We start from the raw sequence: 19501 nt of genomic DNA on the forward strand, positions 1-19501 counted from the left end.
AGTATGAGCTTTCCATGCTTAGTTCTTCCTAGTCGTCCTGAGAAATAGCGTGCGAAATGACGTTTGTTCCTACGAGTTACGTTAGGACGCACCACCCTTGCGCACGCGCCGCGTCGACCTGCGAGCGGTCGCGCCTATCATAGGTCTCAGGCTGCCGAAAGGACCGGAGCGTGTACAAAGTGGCGGGCTCCGACTATCTCGTAGGGACAAACGTCGCTCCCGCACCCTTTTTCAGGATGATTAGGGGGAATCGAGTGGGGTACGCTCATACTTTCCATCTACGCCCCGATCTCTACATTTGCCTACGGAGGTCCGACATCGTCAGTTTTATGATATACTGGCTTTAAGTTTTCACCGTTAGGCTAATAATAGAAAAAAAACATTTTGAAAAAATTATTATAGCTGTAGGAACGAAGTAAAAGCCAAATCTAAACCAGTAGCTGTTCGACGTTGAAAGGCTGTGGCAGACAAGTGAATCTTACTGTTTGCGCACCATTGTTATTTGGAGAGTTACTGTCGAGAGATTCGGACTCTAACGAGATCATGTTTTCGTGACGAAGATATCAATCTCCCTAGCCGGAAACGCTACGGTACCGACACCATTCTCTGATATTCACAATTTTCCGGATACTGAACAGGAGGGAGGGATAGGTATCGAAAAAGATTTGCTGCCCTATTGTCGTACAATATTTCTCACTAACCACTTTTATCAAAACAATAATGTGAGCTTCATAATACTCATTCTTCCCAGAAAAATCCACGCGAAAAAACTTCTTACAAAAATGCTTTGAAATTACGTCTCAATACTACGGGTGTGAACGTGCGTACGTGGGAACGGCGCGGGAATTAAAGTCATCACCCCACGAATCTGAGGTGGTGCAGATTTCAGGTGGAGTATTCTTGTAAGGGATAGTAGATTATGGAGAGGAGGGTTATTCCGTCCATTTCTTACTAATTGCCGTAAAAACGGCACGGAAGATGCGGCGCCGCACAAAGCTGGCGCGCTCCAGTCGAACTCCTTGTAGAAAATAGTGCGCCAAAACGTCCGAAGCCGTATCTTCCGGGCCGTTTTTTACGGCAATTAGGAAGAAATGGACGGAACCACTCTCCTCCCCATAATCTACTATGCCGTATACGAATACTCCACCTGAAATCCATACCACCTCAGATTCGTGGAGTGATGCCTTTGATTGTCTCCTAAATGGCTGTTACTGTGGCAGTGGAACAGAAGGAGCGTGCGGCCGCGTTACGTTATGTGATGTCACCCTCTGTCTCTGCTTTTCACTCTCAATTGCTCTCATGGACCCGTGGACACCAGAGCAATGCATATTCGCGTTTGATTGTTTTTTTTAGGAGTTGTGAGTTGGTAACAGCGTTTCAGCGTAAGGTTCACCGGAGATTTAAAGGGAAACCTGGATGGATTGAATAGAGTAGTCATTTCGATTAGTATTGAATCTCCGACGGAATTTACGCTGGACCGCCGTTACGGACCTGCTGGAAAGCGTGGAGGCCAATTTTCTTCGCCGATTTTAACAGTGCATCAACCAAAACGGTATCACATGTCAGATGTAATTTTTCATCCATGAATTATCGAAGTGCAATGTTCTTAAATTTCTTGTTCTGTAAACAGATTTTTTTAAAGCAAAAACTGACAATTCTATTATTATTTCATAAACACTTTGTTCCCGCGACGCACCCTGTAGGAAATGCATAACTCTCAGAATTTGAGGGTAACCTTGTTTCGAAGTGATTCCAAAATAGCACGACCCTTGGGAAATTGTTGTTATTTGTTCCCTTGTAGCAGAAGTAATTCTTTATTTCCATATTTATTTCCTTTCTTTATATTTCCACAAACTCCAATTAGTGCAGATCAACTCAGAGCAATTTCAAACAGGCTCTCAAATCAAAACATTTCATCATGATAACAATGTTTAACATTTTTATAAGAGTGATTACAAAAGGTCTGAATACGTTTCCTCTCAGTCATTCAGAAGGAACGCAGCTAACGAAAAATACCCGAACGAGTTCTCTCAAAATTGGTAACACTAAAATCCTATGAAATACAACAAGCAAGAAAATTTCAAAACTATTTCGATATGGAATCTTCTCTACAAGGTGCATAGAGCAGCCATTCTTGGAGGATTTTTCTTCAGCGGAAAAAGCCAAGCCTCCAATATAGCCACGCCAATTAGGTCCCACCAGTAAGGACACGGTCATTTTCGAACACTCGGCAGGGGATTTTGAGCGTTTTGTACAGTTTCGTCCTAAAAGCAATTTGGTGGCAGCCCAATGCAATAAATGGATAAACGGAGAGATACAAACTGACTTCTCTGCCGTCAGCAGGCGGATCCAGTTCGACGCCTTCTTCCTCCTTCACTATTTCCAGCACATTTCCAGTGCTGCTTGCTTTCTTCTCACCTAAGAACAATTTTTACAGCGGTTCATATGAATTTACTGCGCGATACGTAACCCAGCACCGTTTTGTATGTCTACCGTAACATGCGACGGCGAATAGTCAAAAGGTATTTGATGAACGGTGCTGAGGTGAACCGGTTGGATAGAATGAGATCGGCGCCTGAACGAAACATTGTTATTGATTGATGTGATGCTATCAGTGGGTCCAATTACTTACTGAACACCTAATGCATTACTGATCTTTCGGGACAGTGCGGAAGGTTTACGCGATCGAAGCGATTCATCTGAAATCGACATTGAAATGGTTTATCCTCGCAGTCTGCGTTTCTAACTCGACCGTGCTTCGAGGAAATAGAAAGTACAAACGTACCATCCCCAACCGATGTCCTTCTGTCAACGGCAACCATTTTGACTTGGTCAGTATCCTTTGCTAGCCTAAGTTAACAGGAACAATGAGTTTTCTAACAGTTAAGTTTTTCTAACATTTTCCATGACAAACTCGCATTATTTTCAATGAAGTAGTCTTTAGGTCGGGACATTCGGTTTAAAGGCTACTCCACCTCTGATCGGCTGTAGTCTATCTGGACGGTCTTTAGCTTGGTCTGATTGGTCAACCGTTATGATCTCCGAAATAAGCGAGTCTTGAGTAGAACCAGCGGAGAAAATTGACAATTGTTAATAATATTAATTATTTCAGGGTGCAGTCATGAGAGTTCACTAAAACGTTAAAAATCACTTTCCGCAGCCCGCTTTATTGAGAAATATTATTGAAATAGTGGGCGAAATCAATTTTAATACGGTTTGCATTACTAGTTATGTTGTAATTCTACATTACTAAAAATTGACCACTGGTGCACGGTACACGAAACTGCTACAGGACCTCGTGGATGACATACAAACACTGTGATTGGTCATCAATTAAACGTAGCCTGATTTTATGGCTGTAACACAAACATATATATTATATAACAAATAACATATCGATCAGTAATTTTAACATATTTTTGATTTTCAACAAAAAGTCAACTTTCTTACTCGACGCCTTCAGCAGATCCTTGCAAAGTACCATCCGTACCATTCTTATGACTATCTTCCGAATAAATTGGATGAAAATCAGGATCCGCAAATCGATCCGGTAATAATTGTGGACATGAATCGTAAGTTTCATCTACAATCGCCATGCCAGTCTGTAACGGGAACAACCATCAGTTTTCAGCTAAGCACAGCGCCGCCTGCGACGACAGATTACTTACCGCAATGTTCTTATCGATCAAAAAGTTACACTCAAAATCGTCATCATCTTCTCCGAGTGGATTCAATAGCGCTTCTGCGACCTTGGAAATTTTCAATTAAAAAACGGCAAGTACTCGTCATTGAATACTATCAATTCTAAAAGTTTAACGTTGGCTCTGACTGATTTTCTCGTCAAAAGCTTCATGGTAGAGAGAATGAATCCCTCAATTCTCAATAGAAATCAAAGTAGCAATATTCTCAAAAATACACTATTTGCTTTCTATCCGGACAATAACACTAACAAAACATAAGGATAAAGTGCCTGGTGTTAATCATTCCGCTTCGGATGCGTCACCACGTTCAGTTCAATTCAGAATCGTTTGAGGTTTACGAACGTATAACTGGCCCATACAATGACTTGCGGTGGCTAGCCGATGTGTCAAGTCAGTGCTGTTATCCTCTCAGACAAGTCTGGGGCGAATTTATCGACCCCGGAGGGATGCGGAGGGATGAAAGGCTTGGTGAGCACTAGGGCGGATTCGAAATTCCGATCGATCGTGCAGGAAGTGAAACCTCTAACCGCTACACTACCCCAAATATAATGCGAATACTGAGATATATAAATATCGAAAATTAATCACTGGAAAACCACCTCCTCTTCATCGATTTTTTTCGAACTTACCTTCATCCAGCCAACGAAGAAGGTGAATTGTAGCATAGTCATAAATGGAACATAAAGATCAATCTGAAAAAATTAATTACGAAAAATTTTTTTCTGATTTTCTGCACCAAGCCATTGGCATGCCATCAATATTGAAGTTATTTGTACATCTTATCTGAATTTTATTCCCGAGGGGAACTAATGGGAGAAATAAACGAAGAAAAAGACGCAGAGACATGCCAGATCCACTTCAAACGATCAGCTAATTATTGATCGAATGGATCAGCACTTACCACACTCTTGTTTTTAGCATCGATACTGATTATGAACTGTCTTGAAACGATACAAATCAAAAAATACACACGAACAGCAAGAAAGACGACCTTAACAAGTATTTAGGTAGAGGAAAAAAAAAGAAGTACGTGAATGCAGACATTGCGTTACTGTAAAAATTACCTGTGGATATGCGATCGGGATTGGTACCCAGTCATAATTACATAGTTGTGCTAAACTTGCCCGAAAGTTCTTGATTTCCTGAAAACGCGAAAAGTGCGAGAATTAGTTCGATATTCGGGGGGTGTGGCCTCACCGTTTGCACATTTATAACAGCTGGAAGTGTTTCGAATAATCCCTCTTTGTAGGCTTTCATACATAGCGTCAACGACCAGTTGATAGGCGCCCAGTATTTGTTGTAAATCAATTTGATATTTTCAAGATCCAATAATTCATTCTCGTGAAGAAAACCTTGAAGGATAGAAATAAACTCCGCCCACTTGTGATCTCAACGACCGACATTTTACAAATCACCTGCAACAACGAGAGATTCCATGTTTGGAAATCGCCGCCGCACACGCATAGAAACATCACGAAATACAAGAACCTACAAGATGAAAATCGATGAATCGATTCGCAAGGCTCGTGGTAAATTTGTTCAAAAAAATCTATATTGATCGTTATGTCCGCGTTGTTCACCAATCAATGAATTATTTGACGAATGATTCAACCGGAAAAAGCGATGTCCAAAACAGTAGCTATGCAGAGAATGTCGGACTGTTACTGGCGGAAAAACCAGAAAGTCCGAATCAATCAACTGTCGATCAGTCGTTGAAAAAGTTCTAAACGATACCAACTTGACATAAAACTGCATAACGAATTATTGTTCTTCTGTAGAGGATCGCCTCCTTCGAATCACCTCTTAGTAAAGATGTCACCGTAAGCGCCAAGCTGAAAAAAAGAAGCAACATAATTCAGAACAGTAGTTACCTTAAAAATAAATAATTTACGTTCCTGAGGTGAATCGATACTAAAGCACGAGCCTAGTCCCACTCAGTTCCACCTATTCGTCCTTACCAGGTCGAACATGGTGAGAAATCCGCGGTATAAGCTATAAGCTGAGAAATCCACGGAAATAGCTAGAAAATGGAGTTGTAGATTACGGGATCCAGAGTAGTTTTCACCTCCACCTAATCATTCCTGAAAAAAACGGCATGGGAACAGCTTTGGTTGCTAAGATGTACGTCAAAACTCTCCTTTATGTACACGTTGCGGTTCTCTCAGCCTAGTCACTGGTTTTGGTTAAGTAGGAGACCCCATTGATCCACGTCCGCTCGCACGTTGACGCGGCGCGTGCGCAAAGGAGGCGGGTTGCGGCTGAAGTCGACGTAAAAACTGCGCCATTCACTCCATCTTTTACGATGATTAAGGAGAAATGGGCCGAACCACCGCGGATCTCCCAATCTGCAACCCCATTTCTAGCTTATACCGCGGATTTCTCACCGTGTTCGATTCGTCGCCTTTAATTTTTCTTTAATTGTCCAATATCAGACTTGGGCCGTTTCTTTTTTCGTCGACGTACATTTAGAATATTTTATATCTTAGTTAGTTATATTGAAAGTTTTACACTTAATTGTTCGATTCAAAATTCTGCGCCAAGTTCAGAAGGAAGGAACGCAATTCTACTTGAGATATGTAGATGATTTCGTGAAATTTCAATCCAATGAGAATTTCAATCCAATGATCCAATGAGAAAAGGCTAAAAACAAGCATACCACAAATCGTTCAAAGCTCAGTGAGGTCCCATTGCGGTCACAACCAAACTAACAGACCAGTTTCCTTCGTTTTTGACGGTGGAGAGCACGAAACGACGTTCCCGTCTTATCTAAATATCACTCCAGAAACGCAACTTACTTCTCTATCCACCCCATATTTTGGAATATGCTTCGCCATCGATCCACGACGATAGTTACGAAAAAACCGAGCATGAAGGTGAGCGGAATATATTTGAGTTTATCGTCACAGTGTTCGGCGATTCGCTCGAATTGCCTGGAACCACAAAAAGCAACTTTTGCCCACGTAGGTCTACAAACTTCTAAAATCAGTGGGATTTAATAGTGGAAAATTGGAGAAAAAAATCCAGACCGAATGCACACAGAGTTGGGGAAGAATTTACAAATTTGACCCTGTGGTAATCCCAAGATTTCTCCGTTCTCGACTGACATCTGTTTTCCATGAAGGGGGAGTCGAAAAAGAAGATTTTAACCTCGGGGAATAATCTAGAAAGTGTGCACAAACAAAACTTCGGAATATCTTGCCGTTCCTGAAACTTAAAACCTCAAAAGAACGATAGATGCCAGCTTACTTCTTCGCATTCTCGTCTAGTACCATCCGGTACGTCAGAAAAACTGTATAGTACCCGCATAACCATAGGAGTAGTTCAGCAGCAATCGATTTCCATATCGAACCACGCCATCGAAATAGTAATTTTAGAAATGAGAAAGCTGACACCGACGAGACATCCAAATTATATGAGACGGTCATTTGCGAAGATCTGAACACTGAGCTGATCTCAACTCAATTTTGAAAAACACGGCACACAAAAACAAATAAGCGCAAAAATTGATGTTTCCGGGGAGAGTTTCGCCGCACAAGCGAGCGCATTTCTTTTTTTCTTCGTTTGGATATCACATGTACTTTTTGAAAGATGTGCACATAACTAGCATTTGCACACGTCGAGCGCAAACACATGAGACAGCAGCAGAGATTTCTGGATTAGAGGTGCTTCAGTTGATGTTCTCAGCATTATAACGAGAAACAAATAAACAAACAAACAACAACAAACATGGATATGTTTGAAATTTTTGCCAGAAATTCGCACTGCAAATCTGTTGATATGGTCTTTAGTGTTATTTCAACTGTGCAAGCGATATGGATACCGCCAAGTGACGTGTTTAGAGGGAACGTTTGTGAACGAATCTGAATGTAGAGACATTCACAATATGATGGAAATCCATCCCTTCGTTCACAGACAATAGCGCTCTCGTACAGAATACAGAACTTTTCCAACAAAAAAATGCGGTTTCAACAGTGAACGTGACTTTTGTCCACCGTTCAACATGGATCACGTCAAACACAGCAGAGACATCCGTACGAGCAAAAGGGGAGGAATTTCTCAACTGATCTGACTGTAGAAATCAGACCTCACCGGCTTTTTGTCAGCTGACCATCATTGCCATAACTCAACACGACATAGAGGTACCCAAAAAAAATTTGTATACCCAAAAACGCGGGCCAGAATAAAGTGAATGTTAATTTTTCCGCAGTTTCATCGTCTATCTTCCCAAACTAGCCTATAAGATCAAGACAGGATCGTCATCAGAATAGTTACGATTCTAGGATACCTATGAGTCAGGATTTTTGCAGCTTTGTCTAGGATCTAACACAACTAAGATCATGGGAAGCACTAATCTATCGACACGACGTCTATGTGTACACTATGCAAGCCTTGGCGCTGATCCTTAAGTTTTGAGGTTTCGAAAAAGTCTTGAGTCTTTCTTTCTTTCCAAATTGTTTTTTGAGGAATTTCGATCAAGATTCCGCGATTTTTTCGCATAAAAACGGATCGAACAAAAGGAAAGTGTAGAACCAACAACGAGAGTTCTAAGTTATGAGAGTTTTCCACGTGATAACCAAGTTCAAACCCTTCTAGGGTTTCTAAAATGGGAAAGATTTCTAAATCTAGCAAAAGCTCCCACATATTTTTACTTCAGCACATAAAAGTTTCGAACCCTCTTCCTATGTTTAAATCCGCATCACGATTGACGAAAAAATTTTGAAAACTAGTCGGAAAGAAATTTTGAAAGTTCAGACACTTTGCGTATTTCCATGAAGCTAATTTACGAAGTAATGAACAATTTTAAAAAAAGGGGAAGTCCTTTTAACCGTGTTTAGGCTCTAAGTCACTGATTAATTTCTGTGACTTATTCAAATATATTACTGTACTGAGAATAAATGTTAATTTCTTCTCCTCATGCATATTCTTTGAGAAGAAGATTTCAACAGTGAAAGGGAAAGAAAGAGTGAGGAAAAATATGATAAAAATTATGCTCATAAGAAAAAATTTGCATCTTCAGTGTTTATAGTGGTCGTTAGGTAAAATTAAGACTATCTTCCTGGCCAAAAAAAATTTCAAAAATATAACTGAAAAGATGCGGAACAGACGTATTTCGTGCTTAGAGTACTAACTCGTAGTGATAACAATGCACATCACAATAACGTTTTTGAAATTTTATTGAATTTTTTCTCGCAGTGCATTCGGCAACATCTAAGAGATACCGCCAAAAATGTGGAAAAGAGGGAGAAATTGTAAAAGGCGGAATGCACCAAATTGAAATTTCTATGGGAGACATCTGCGATTAGGCTCAAGGAAAAGCGTTATTGATTAGTTGTAGTATTGAGTCTTAATCATTGTACAATAATTCGGATTGAATAAAATTCCAGAAATCGATTTCGGAAACAGAAAACGACTTCAGGAAAGAGGCCATAACGTACCGATAAAAGAAAACTCCATTCGGAAGCCTTCCCTAATCTTATATCTTGGAGGCGATGTCTGAACTTTGTCGCCTCTTTGAATCATCATTTTGTATCATTCACAGTTATTTTTGAAGGCTTTCCACAAAAAATTCACTTGAATTGGGAGTTTTAAACGTAAACTCCACTTGAACAAGAAGCTCTAAAAGTAAACAGATCAGTTATCACGGCTTGTCTTACTTTTTTGGATGTTCCTAAAGCATTTCTGAAACACATGGTTGACTTTTATCACTGAGCGCAGTAGGATGTATATACAGTAAGATGATTTCTAAATTCATCAAAAAATTCATCCCCCGAAGGTGGAACTGAACGATTGCTCAGCAGCTTGCGAGAGAAAGTGTTCCACGATTAGAGGCAAGAAAAAAGTGCGCCCCGATCCACCATCAAGATTGGGCGCTCTGGGATTAGAAAAATGTGTAAAATAAATCCTAGCAACTAATTTTTAAAAAAAGACGGTCCAAATACAAAAAAAGTACCAAAAGGATGTCAATAAAATTTCCCTTCAAATTTTAACCAAAACCCTTCACCATCCACTCCCTCCATCGCCCTATAATCGAATTCAGAAAAAAAATCCGCTGTGATACGATACATTGTCGGGTGTCTGTATTAGAAGAATCCACAAAGGATGACTGGAGTATTGTCTTATTGATTTTTAATGAGCTGTACACGAGGTTGTTATTAATTAAACTAATATTATATTATAAATCTTTTATTATATCATATTTTTCAATATATTACGCCAAGGTTCAGCGAAAGTCGAACATTTCAGTTCGAACATCCTACATTCGTTCAAATTTGCACCTACCATCAAGATCATAAGAAAGAGTGGTGAGCATGTGAACAAAAACTATTTTCAATATTTATCTATTTATTTATTGAAGGCACCTGCAGGTGTGCCATAAAACAAAAAAAAACAAGATGGAACAGAGCTCACTAGAATTTCGCCTGAATTTTACACAACAAGACTGACCCTTCAAAGCATGAGGAGTGGTGGGTTGGCAGGTCATCCTCCTGCTACAGAAGGTGAGAAATCCTCACACGAGATTATTTTCCCGGATCCAGAACACTACGGTAGATGAACGGACGCCGGGGTTAGGGTGACCAACTTAACCTCGAACGGAGGAATCGGTCAGGGACCCTGGGCCTCACCAACTTGACTTTCCATAACCCCACAATATGCGGGGTTGCGGGAAATTTCAAGAAAAAAAAAGATACTGAGTCGTTTCGTTTTCGCAATACTATATTATTCATTATATAAATCTGAAATTTCTGACAAGTATGCCTCAAAAGTGCTTTTTACTACTATCATGTTGTAAGGAAAATGTGAGCAATGCAAATTTCTCGTGGAAAGCTTCCAGATGTGAGCGAACACACAAGCAATCATCATTTCATTGGTTTAAAGATGCGAAAAAGTTAGAACAACTAAAAACTAGAAATAATTGAAAGAACAAATAATGGGATTACGTTTACGAAAGTGCCGGAACTTGGATTGGAATTCCACAAAAAATTCAATGTGCCAAAGGATGAAAGAAGATAATATCTAGAGCGATTAAGATAAAATAAAATGAGTGTTACGGAAATATTTACAGAGTAAAAGTCCAGAATTTGCAAAAACAACATGTGTAGAAGCACCACCATGTAATGATCAACAGTTGATACATCCAATTTTTTTCGCCATCACAAAAACGCAAAGTAGGGGTTCTACTTTTTGTGGATTATCATTACTCATTCGACTAAACACTACCGTATAGAATATTTCGTTACTGTATAGAATATTTCTTTCCAGAAAATTCTTATAGATTTTGAATACAGTTTTTGAATATATTAGAATAAAATAAGAAAATAAATTGAAGTACGCAGTGATTTTTTGCCCATTTTACATCGCAATCAATATTATTGTATTTTATCGCAGTTTTTTTGCGTTTATAAGTTCTCCGAACTATGTTCTGTTTATAATTTTCTCGAAAATTTTGTATAGAAGAACAGCGATTGATCTTTAGGTTCTGCCTTCCCAACAAGATCGTCTTCTAGTGATTCGAAAATTTCACAGTCAGCCCAGATCCATCACTCACAAGGGTTTTGATTTTTTTTCCAAAAAGAGTTTGAATAGTTAATGTTCCAATCAAGTTCTTTCACTAGCACGTCTCACTTCGCTGAGGTTACAATCAGTGAAAGAAGGCTTCGATCCGAATCCATAACCCTGAGATACAAAGAATTTGAACCTAGGGGAAACACTTGAAGGAATCAGAATTGAGAAAATCAATTATTTAGTTTATTGTGGATTTACATACAGTTCTGTTCTTTGTGAACTTACTATTTACTATTTCATAGAAACAGAAACCAGTAATGTATTTACAATGTAAAAACAATGAATAATATTCTAAAGACTGAACAAGTTATCTCAATCCTAAACAAACATCCAGAGGAAATATCGAAACGTTCTGAGTGGTCCTCTAGGAAATCACAAAACCATTAAGAGGATCCAGTAATTCGAAGGACACCTGGAGAACGACATTTGCTCATTAGCTGCCATATACAAAAAACCGTGACGCATATGTTGATGTCGTTTCTTCTTTCTTTTTGAAGCAAAAACTTTTTCCATCAAAAATTCTCTCCTATTCTTCTTCCTTCCGAAAATCTCGTTCACCTCGCATAACAGCCGCTCCAATCCCTCAGCAGAAACGTCTTAGGATTCAAAAAGAATCAGGCAGCATGTGGGAATATTTCCTAACAAAATTTGGGCAAAAGAAACAATCTCGGACTGTTCTCTTTAGACAAATAACCATAAAAGTAACTATAACTTAAAACTACAGAAATCGCAAAAAAAAACTTACAAGCGGAGCGCTGACTGAACATTTTTGAAATGAATTGAAGGTTTCTATCTAATATTTATTTTTCTATTTATTTTTTTTTTTGTTTTGATACGAATGACAGTAGGGTGATTATCTGGCATTAGAAGAAATTGTCGGAAAACCACGGAAATAAAGCGAACAATCTCGCTGATAAAGCTCGAAAAAAACGGGAACAAAGTCGTTGGATGGCCCATTCCAATAACTTGGGTGGTTTCTTAGAAAATCGAATATTTGTCAGACTTTCCATTTCGAAAAAACCGTGTACAAATTCCTCTACAACCAACCTTACATTTTGCATCATCCATAAAGTCCTCATCATTGTTTGATGCTAAAGAATTTCCAGAAAACAGAATATAATTGGGTAGCAGATTTGAAAATAAGGGCAAACACTCGGACTCAGTCTCAATGTTTAAAAAGAAATATTTAAAAGCTTATATAGGTCATGAATCATCGTCAAGGACATTCATCGGATGAATCATTCTGCGAGAAGCGGACCCATCCGAAAAACGACCATGCAACGCGCATTCACGAGTTCCTTCTAGGATCGACGTGAATTTTTTTTTGCTAGTAATCAAAAGGGAATTTAGCTTAAATGATGAAATGATGAAAAACGATGCGCCTCTATATGTCTGACAAAAAGCATTTTGAGGGAAATTTTTCCTTTAAAACGGAATAGGTGAAGTGCAAAAAAATGTACCCCTCCCCCCGCTTTTTGCGACGAAAAAAAAAGCACAGCCTGGCTTTTTTTTAGCTTTTAGCGCGAATTATTAGCATTGTCCACAGTTGTATCACGAGCAGATGTCGAACAAAAAAAATCTATATCTTCTCTAAAATAACAAAGAGAGATAGAGAATTATTCAGTTAGCTATGTTTGTTCAGTCAGCTGTGTATGTTTGTTAAAGGCGCATGTGTAAGAACGATGCACTTTTGATGCAGAAAAGATGTGGCGCAGTGTATCATCTCGATGTTTATGATACATAATCACAAGAAACATTTCAGCTCTTTTTTACTTTGTACATGATCCATAATAAATGTCCATGGCTAAATTATCACCGTTAATTGTGTGGCGGGATGGAAATATCCTTAGAAAATACCTCGGAAACTAGTGCTAAGTGTTAAGAGAGTCGGGCTGTCTTTTTTAACGTCGACAATTGACGCTGGCTTAAACTTGAACTTAAACTTAAAATGGGGTCAATCAATGTCAGTTAATTCTTCCCACAATCATCAGAAAAAACAGACAAAATCTTTTTTTTTTTTTTTTGGAAACACTCCACGAGATAGTGACTACTTATATTATATAGCACTTAACAAAAATTAAAGTAGCATTTTTTCTTCGATATTTTTGAGAGCATGGTCTTTTTTTCTCGATTTTTTGAGTATCTTACAATCTCAGAAAATTTCACAAATGTAATATTTTATTCTTCTCACTTTTTTCATCGGATGGAAACAGCAAAAAAAAAGGTTTTGATTGTGCGAAGGCTCTCAGAATAAAAGCCAAATTCTTTTTTTTAATTGTCGAAATAGTTTCTTCTCATTTATTTTCGAACAAAAAGGTTGACTATGGTAAGAAGTAAAGAGAAACAACAACCGCAGAAAAGTAAGGAAATAGGATTCCAGGAACTGGTCAGGACTCATTTCGAACACTTCTAGGATTGTTTAGACTTAGAAAAAAAGTTACGCATAAAAATTTAACTAAAATTAAAACTATACTATTCAAATTACTTGAACCACATGAATTAAATTTCACTAAATTTATAACTAACTGAAATTTTAGAAACCTAAATATTATTAATATGTAAGTAAAACCAATATGGGTCGTGTGCGCATGTGTGTAGCATCGAAATGAGGATTTGCATTTGAGAATTGACACAAGGATCCGAACAAAACAATGTGCGTAAGCAATGCGAAAACATTGCAGGTTTAAAAACCACACAAACACACACATGCTATCGCTATAAGTATAGGTTTAAAGGGATTTCGATTATTTGCGACGGTATAGATAAATGTAATCGACAACGACATAAACATTTTTTGAGGTTTCGCCACGAAAAAGAGAAGAACATCTTGTTTTTCTCCGAACAAATAGTGAAATAACAATTTCAGTATCTTGCCAACAACTGAACATCCAATATCGGGCGTATAATTACATGAAAATGAGAAAGCAAAATGATAGTCTTGAAAAGAAAAAAAAGGGAAATCATTAAGGGAAACGGCTCTCATAATTTGTTTTCCGCCATCACAACTCAGTAAATGCTCGAAAAATGTCCTAACATTTTTTCTTATATGATCAACATCTTGGATTTCCATTCTTGAATACTGTCACCAGGTGCTGATGAAAATAAAACAGAGAAGAAACACAAAGAGAAGGAAAGAGAGCATTCGGAAACTTTAAGATAAATAAGGAACAAATAAAATATAGTAAAAATATAAAATAATATAATAAGGAAAGAAATAGGAGTTGTAAAAAGGTATGTGTTTCAGGGGAAAAAAACATTATATGTATGGATTATAATTATAAGGAAAGAAATATAAACATAGAAGAAATTATAAAGAACATGAAGAGGATCGGAAGAAGAAAAATCACACAACTAAAATACGTAGAAAAATCTGTAGAAATGGTAAATTATCACTTAGGAGAGAGACTAATCGCGAAAAGGTTTGAAACATTTAAAAACAAAAAAGAGGTCAAAAAAGCAGCGAGAGAAGCTGACACGACAATCTCCGGATGAACAGCGTCGTCTAAGTTTTCGTTCTGGCTCATTTAACAGCAACTGAAGGGAGAAAATCGGTGAATGCGAGCGCATGGATCATTTAAGTCAAATCTCAAGAAACATCCCAAAGAACTTCTATACTAATTCAATAGTATCGAAGCTCACAACTCAAAAAAAAACATCAAGCAGTGTCAAAAAAAGGATGGAAGGGCTAAGAAAGTCTGCAAAATTTGAAGAGGGAGGAGTCTGCTTATCAAAAATTTAATTCCGTTGGAAATTTCCCACTCTTATTGTACTTTAATACTCTCATTTCACATTGTAATGATCTTCAGAAACATTGCAACTGTTGTACACCTATCAAGAAAACTTTACAAAAGAATTCGATTCGGGAAAGGAAGAACACAGCCACGGGAACACCGGGACATCTGTCCACTGTGGGACTTACTCAACGACGCGCCAATTTGCGCACTCCACGGAACAAATTATAGATACGAAATAAGTGATTCCACATTCTCTCCACGCTACAAAAAATCTCCACACTAAAAATTGGACCAAATAACGAAATAGAGTAATGTGGTAGGTTCCACATTGGAAAAACCAGACATTTTCAAAGCTAGAAATATACAATTTAAACTATTGTCAAGGAAAGGTATATTTATTTTATTAACCTTCAATGGAGAATTTTCGTCAATTTCCCAAGAGAATGGAAATTTCGAACCAACGTATGATGCAAGGTACCAAAATGCTCTAAATAACCTCTTGATTACGAATTTAATGAACGTTTCGCCCAATTTTGAGAAAAAAGCGCAAATGCTATGGGCAATCCTTCCTTCCATGGAGAAGTATCCGCCGGATGTGCCAATGGCACGATTACGGAGGTGTGAAAGTAATTAAAGGTGATTGATTAAACTTTGTCTGTTTTCAGGCCACCCATTTGTAAAACCTAAATTCTTGAAGTGTATCTGAAATCAACAACTTAATTGCTTTCGAATGGTATTTTCAAAATTCAATTTTGCGCGCTTCTAAGAATTCCGACGGTTTGCGACGGATTATGGGACACAAGTTAGTAGCGGTGTGGTAATGTATAAAAACGGAGTCATTCGAAAAATTTAACCTTTATCCGCGGCCCATCATCTCATCGCTCCTCAGATCAACAGCGTAAATTGGTATCTCGTTAAGCTTTAATTATAGAGACATTAGCAAGTACGGTACAGTCTTAGTAGTCAAAAAATGGGTGGCCGACGATTTTGTATGCAGAAATAAAACATAGAAAGGAGATTTGTTTTATTCTACATACGTATTCTATCGGTCTCGCAAAGAAAAGAGCTACGCATAATCAATAAAGTACCCCAGAAAAATGGATAAATAAGTAAAGAAAAACACAAAGTCACTAGAATGAATGAGCGGTTAAAAGTTTCAAAAATAAGAAGAATTCCAATACAGGATCAAAATATAGTTTTGAGTTAATGTGAAAAAGCAGAAAAAATCTTCAAAAAAAAGAAGATTCTGGCACATTCCACGACCTACTCTACCCACCATCACCGCTGTTTTGTATAAGTTTGGTGATCCTGGAATCTAGGAGCTGTGGAGTAAAAACTACACAGCGTAAGAGTGCAAATTATCGGGAATTTTATTTTTTTAGATCTTTATAAATTAACATAGTATATTTATACATTTATTTAATTTGCTTGTAGATTTTTGTTTCTCAGTCATTGGCCACAGCAGTCGTACAATCTGTCTTCAAACCTTAATTTAAAAAAAAGAGAAAAGGAAGAAACAGGATTTTCTTTGTTAGCTCCTAAAATTACGTTATCACGGTATCAGTAGTTAATTTTTCCCGTTTCATGAAGAATGTGAAAATAGCCGATGTTACCACAAAGCAGTGGACCACACAAAAGAAAACAAGTCGGAAAAGGAAGTGACAAAAATGAGGGGACGGGGAATTCTTCTCATCGTTCAACGAGTTGGACGCAAAACATGAGTCAACATATGTATGACATTGCAGTGATATTCAAAACTGATAAGAGAAGCCAGTGCCTGCATTCTGTCTCGGGAATTTTCTCAAGGAAATTTCACCGGAATCACCAAGCATTCCGCCCTTATCTCGCCACGAAGTGACGAATATTTCTCTCTTTTCTCCCTCATACTTCGAGTAACGTAGAAAGTGGGTGGCAAACAGTAGATTGCACTGCATCTTACTTTCACCGCATTTTTAATGTTGTATGGTAATCCTTTTTCTCCAAATAAAACGCTTACTGTGCGCCGTGCAGGTTTGGGTACACCTATAAAAGGACGTGATAGTCCAATTTCTTCAACAGATACCGCCATACCAGTTTCCTTTCGTGAGAGACACCATCAAGCATCGGAGTTGATGATTGGGGAAGATGAAGTATTGAAATTGAGCAAAAACATCGATGTTGCTTATAAGCCTCGCATATTATTTACCTTTTCCTCCTGAAGAGCCGAGTATGCTACTCACTCGATGTCGCTTTTAAACGGTCACGTGCGATGGAGATCTTAATATACGGAACAAATAAAAAATTGATTTCTTGGATTGACTTACCCTTCTATAAGGTAAAGGCAGCATACCACGAATCTGATGTGGTACGGATTTCAGGTGGAGCATCCGTATACGGGTCGTAGATTATGGAGACTGGGATGGTTCCGCTCATTTCTCTCTGATCCTCTGCAATCAGCTGGCCCCTGGATGCTGTTTTGTACGATGCCTCCTATTGCAGCGCACCACCCTTGCACGCGTAGGGTCCCTTACCGCCTATCGGAGCAGTCCGAATTGATTTTCGACGAATCGTAGGGCAGAGGCGGCGCAAGGGGTGGAGCGTTGCAATAGATGACGTCGTACAAAACAGCATTCTGGAGGCGGCTGTTTGCAGTGATGCAAGGAGAGAGGAGCGGAACTACCCCAGTCTCCATAATCTACGACCCCGTATACGGATGCTCCACCTGAAATTCGCACCACCTCAGATTCGTGGTATGCTGCCTGTAATTCGAAACATATCCTTCCTCGCTTACCTCAATGCACATACATTGATCTCACAGCTTCACTTCAAACGCAGCTTATAATTGTCCTAAATCGCTTAATTAACGTCTGCAGAAAAAATCTGCAGGATTAACTCTTCAGCACAGTTGATCGCTAAGTCAGCGGAAGTTCCATATCACTGGAGCGATATTTGAAATAAAGAAGTTTGTTCCTGTGTGAAGTGAACTTTTTTAATGGCACAGTACTCTAATGATAAATTGGAGACACGAAATTGACGTGTTGCGGAAACTCTAGGAGCAACTTAGAGTTCGGGTTGTAGATTGCGGAATCCGGCGCGATTCCGCTCATTCTCCCCCGACCGTCGTGAAAAAAACACGTTCCTATCAAACCAGTGGCAACACGTCACCCTCGTCCATGCGTCGCGTCCACAAGCGAGCGGTCGAAGATTAATCAAGTCACCTCATCTGACTGTTCAAGAAAAACCAGTGCTGAAGGGACCGGAACCTATATAAGGATGCACGTTCTAACGTACCTCGTAGGAGCTAAATCGGTTCCCACGCCGTTTTTTTTAGGACAACTAGGGGAATTGGGCGGGGTCACGCTCCTTTTCGTAATCTCCAACTCAGATTCCAAGTTTTCCCTAGGTTTTCCTTACCACAAAAATTTCGTGGTATGCTGCCTTTAAGTTTATTAGTTAAGGATGTAGTGCAGTTGGTACGATATTCGGCTTCAACTGTACGGTCGATTGCTCGGAACCACCACAGACCAGATTTCTGGGAAGATAAAAACACCCATTTGAACATTGACCTGCTCCGTTATTTATTGTATAGGCCAGACAATGCGTTAATAAATCTCAAACGACTTTGAAATGAAGTCGAACGCGTTGGCGTATCCCAAACGGACCAATTCGTGTCACTTCGTTGTTGTTTACCTCATCTTACTGTGAGAAGCCGAGGGGAGTTATCCGAGCACAAGACCATGGTGACAGCTTCCAAATGCCTTCTGCTCACTAAATACCTACTCCAAAATCCTCATTTTTTGTTGAAATTGGTCTATTTGACGTAATTCCACGATGTAATGAGAAACAGAACAACAACCCACGTTACTAAAATCTTATTTGAACAAATATAAATTTAACAGCGACCATCACCTATTAAAAAAAAGTGAAACAAAGCTTAAGTAGCTGGGCTCCAAACAGCTGCGACTGTGCGAGAAGGTAAATTGACGACCATCTCGTTCATCACTCATTAAAATCCGAGAGCTCTATATTCGCACCAAAACGGAAAATTATTAACAAACAAAAGTCATATAATCACAGAGTACATTTTGCTGGACCAATCGAAGAGAGAAACCGAGTGAAAGTCGCATAAGAAAAACCGCAGCAAGCTTGTACTTATTAGATGAAGTCAGTTCGTCTGACAGGAACCGTCAAAAATCACAAGTAATGTTTTATAATTACATGATTAGAGTAAATATGGTACAAACAAAACTACCCAGGTATCCGGTAAACCTATTGCGATAATAAATCACATATGACCTATCGATTTCGACTCGTAAAACACATATCGGGATTGATATCTCAGAAAAAAAGGATAAATACTTGGGCCCAACCAAAAGAAAACAAGAACATAACATACATGGACATATCTTTGGAACAAGTAGGAATCTAAAGATCCTTAAACATAGCACAGGAAAACAATTCGGAAATATGCAGAAACAACAGAAGGGTGTTGGAACGGAAAAACCAAAACTAAACTAAACTCTA

At 38.7% G+C, this 19501-nt stretch overlaps 1 protein-coding gene across 2 annotated transcripts; it reads right to left on the bottom strand.

Moving 5' to 3' along the window:
• Window positions 1-2213: 2213 nt before the first annotated feature.
• On the bottom strand, window positions 2214-12346 carry RB195_003004 (uncharacterized protein; the record flags this gene model as incomplete). Of its 2 annotated transcripts, XM_064200496.1 has the most annotated exons (16): window positions 2214-2264; window positions 2327-2418; window positions 2478-2575; window positions 2633-2699; window positions 2786-2850; window positions 3451-3602; window positions 3669-3749; window positions 4331-4393; window positions 4603-4692; window positions 4766-4843; window positions 4899-5053; window positions 5117-5189; window positions 5440-5533; window positions 6497-6631; window positions 6948-7136; window positions 12312-12346. In XM_064200496.1, the coding sequence occupies 16 exons, from the start codon at window positions 12344-12346 to the stop codon at window positions 2214-2216; spliced, it is 1518 nt and encodes a 505-aa protein (XP_064056377.1). The 2 variants fall into 2 exon arrangements, with proteins under 2 accessions (XP_064056377.1, XP_064056378.1); XM_064200497.1 differs by lacking the exons at window positions 4603-4692; window positions 5440-5533; window positions 6497-6631; window positions 6948-7136; window positions 12312-12346 and having other exon boundaries at window positions 5117-5138.
• Between the last annotated feature and the right edge of the window lie 7155 nt (window positions 12347-19501).

Source organism: Necator americanus, chromosome IV (assembly GCF_031761385.1).
Source record: "Necator americanus strain Aroian chromosome IV, whole genome shotgun sequence".
Lineage (NCBI taxonomy): Eukaryota > Metazoa > Nematoda > Chromadorea > Rhabditida > Ancylostomatidae > Necator > Necator americanus.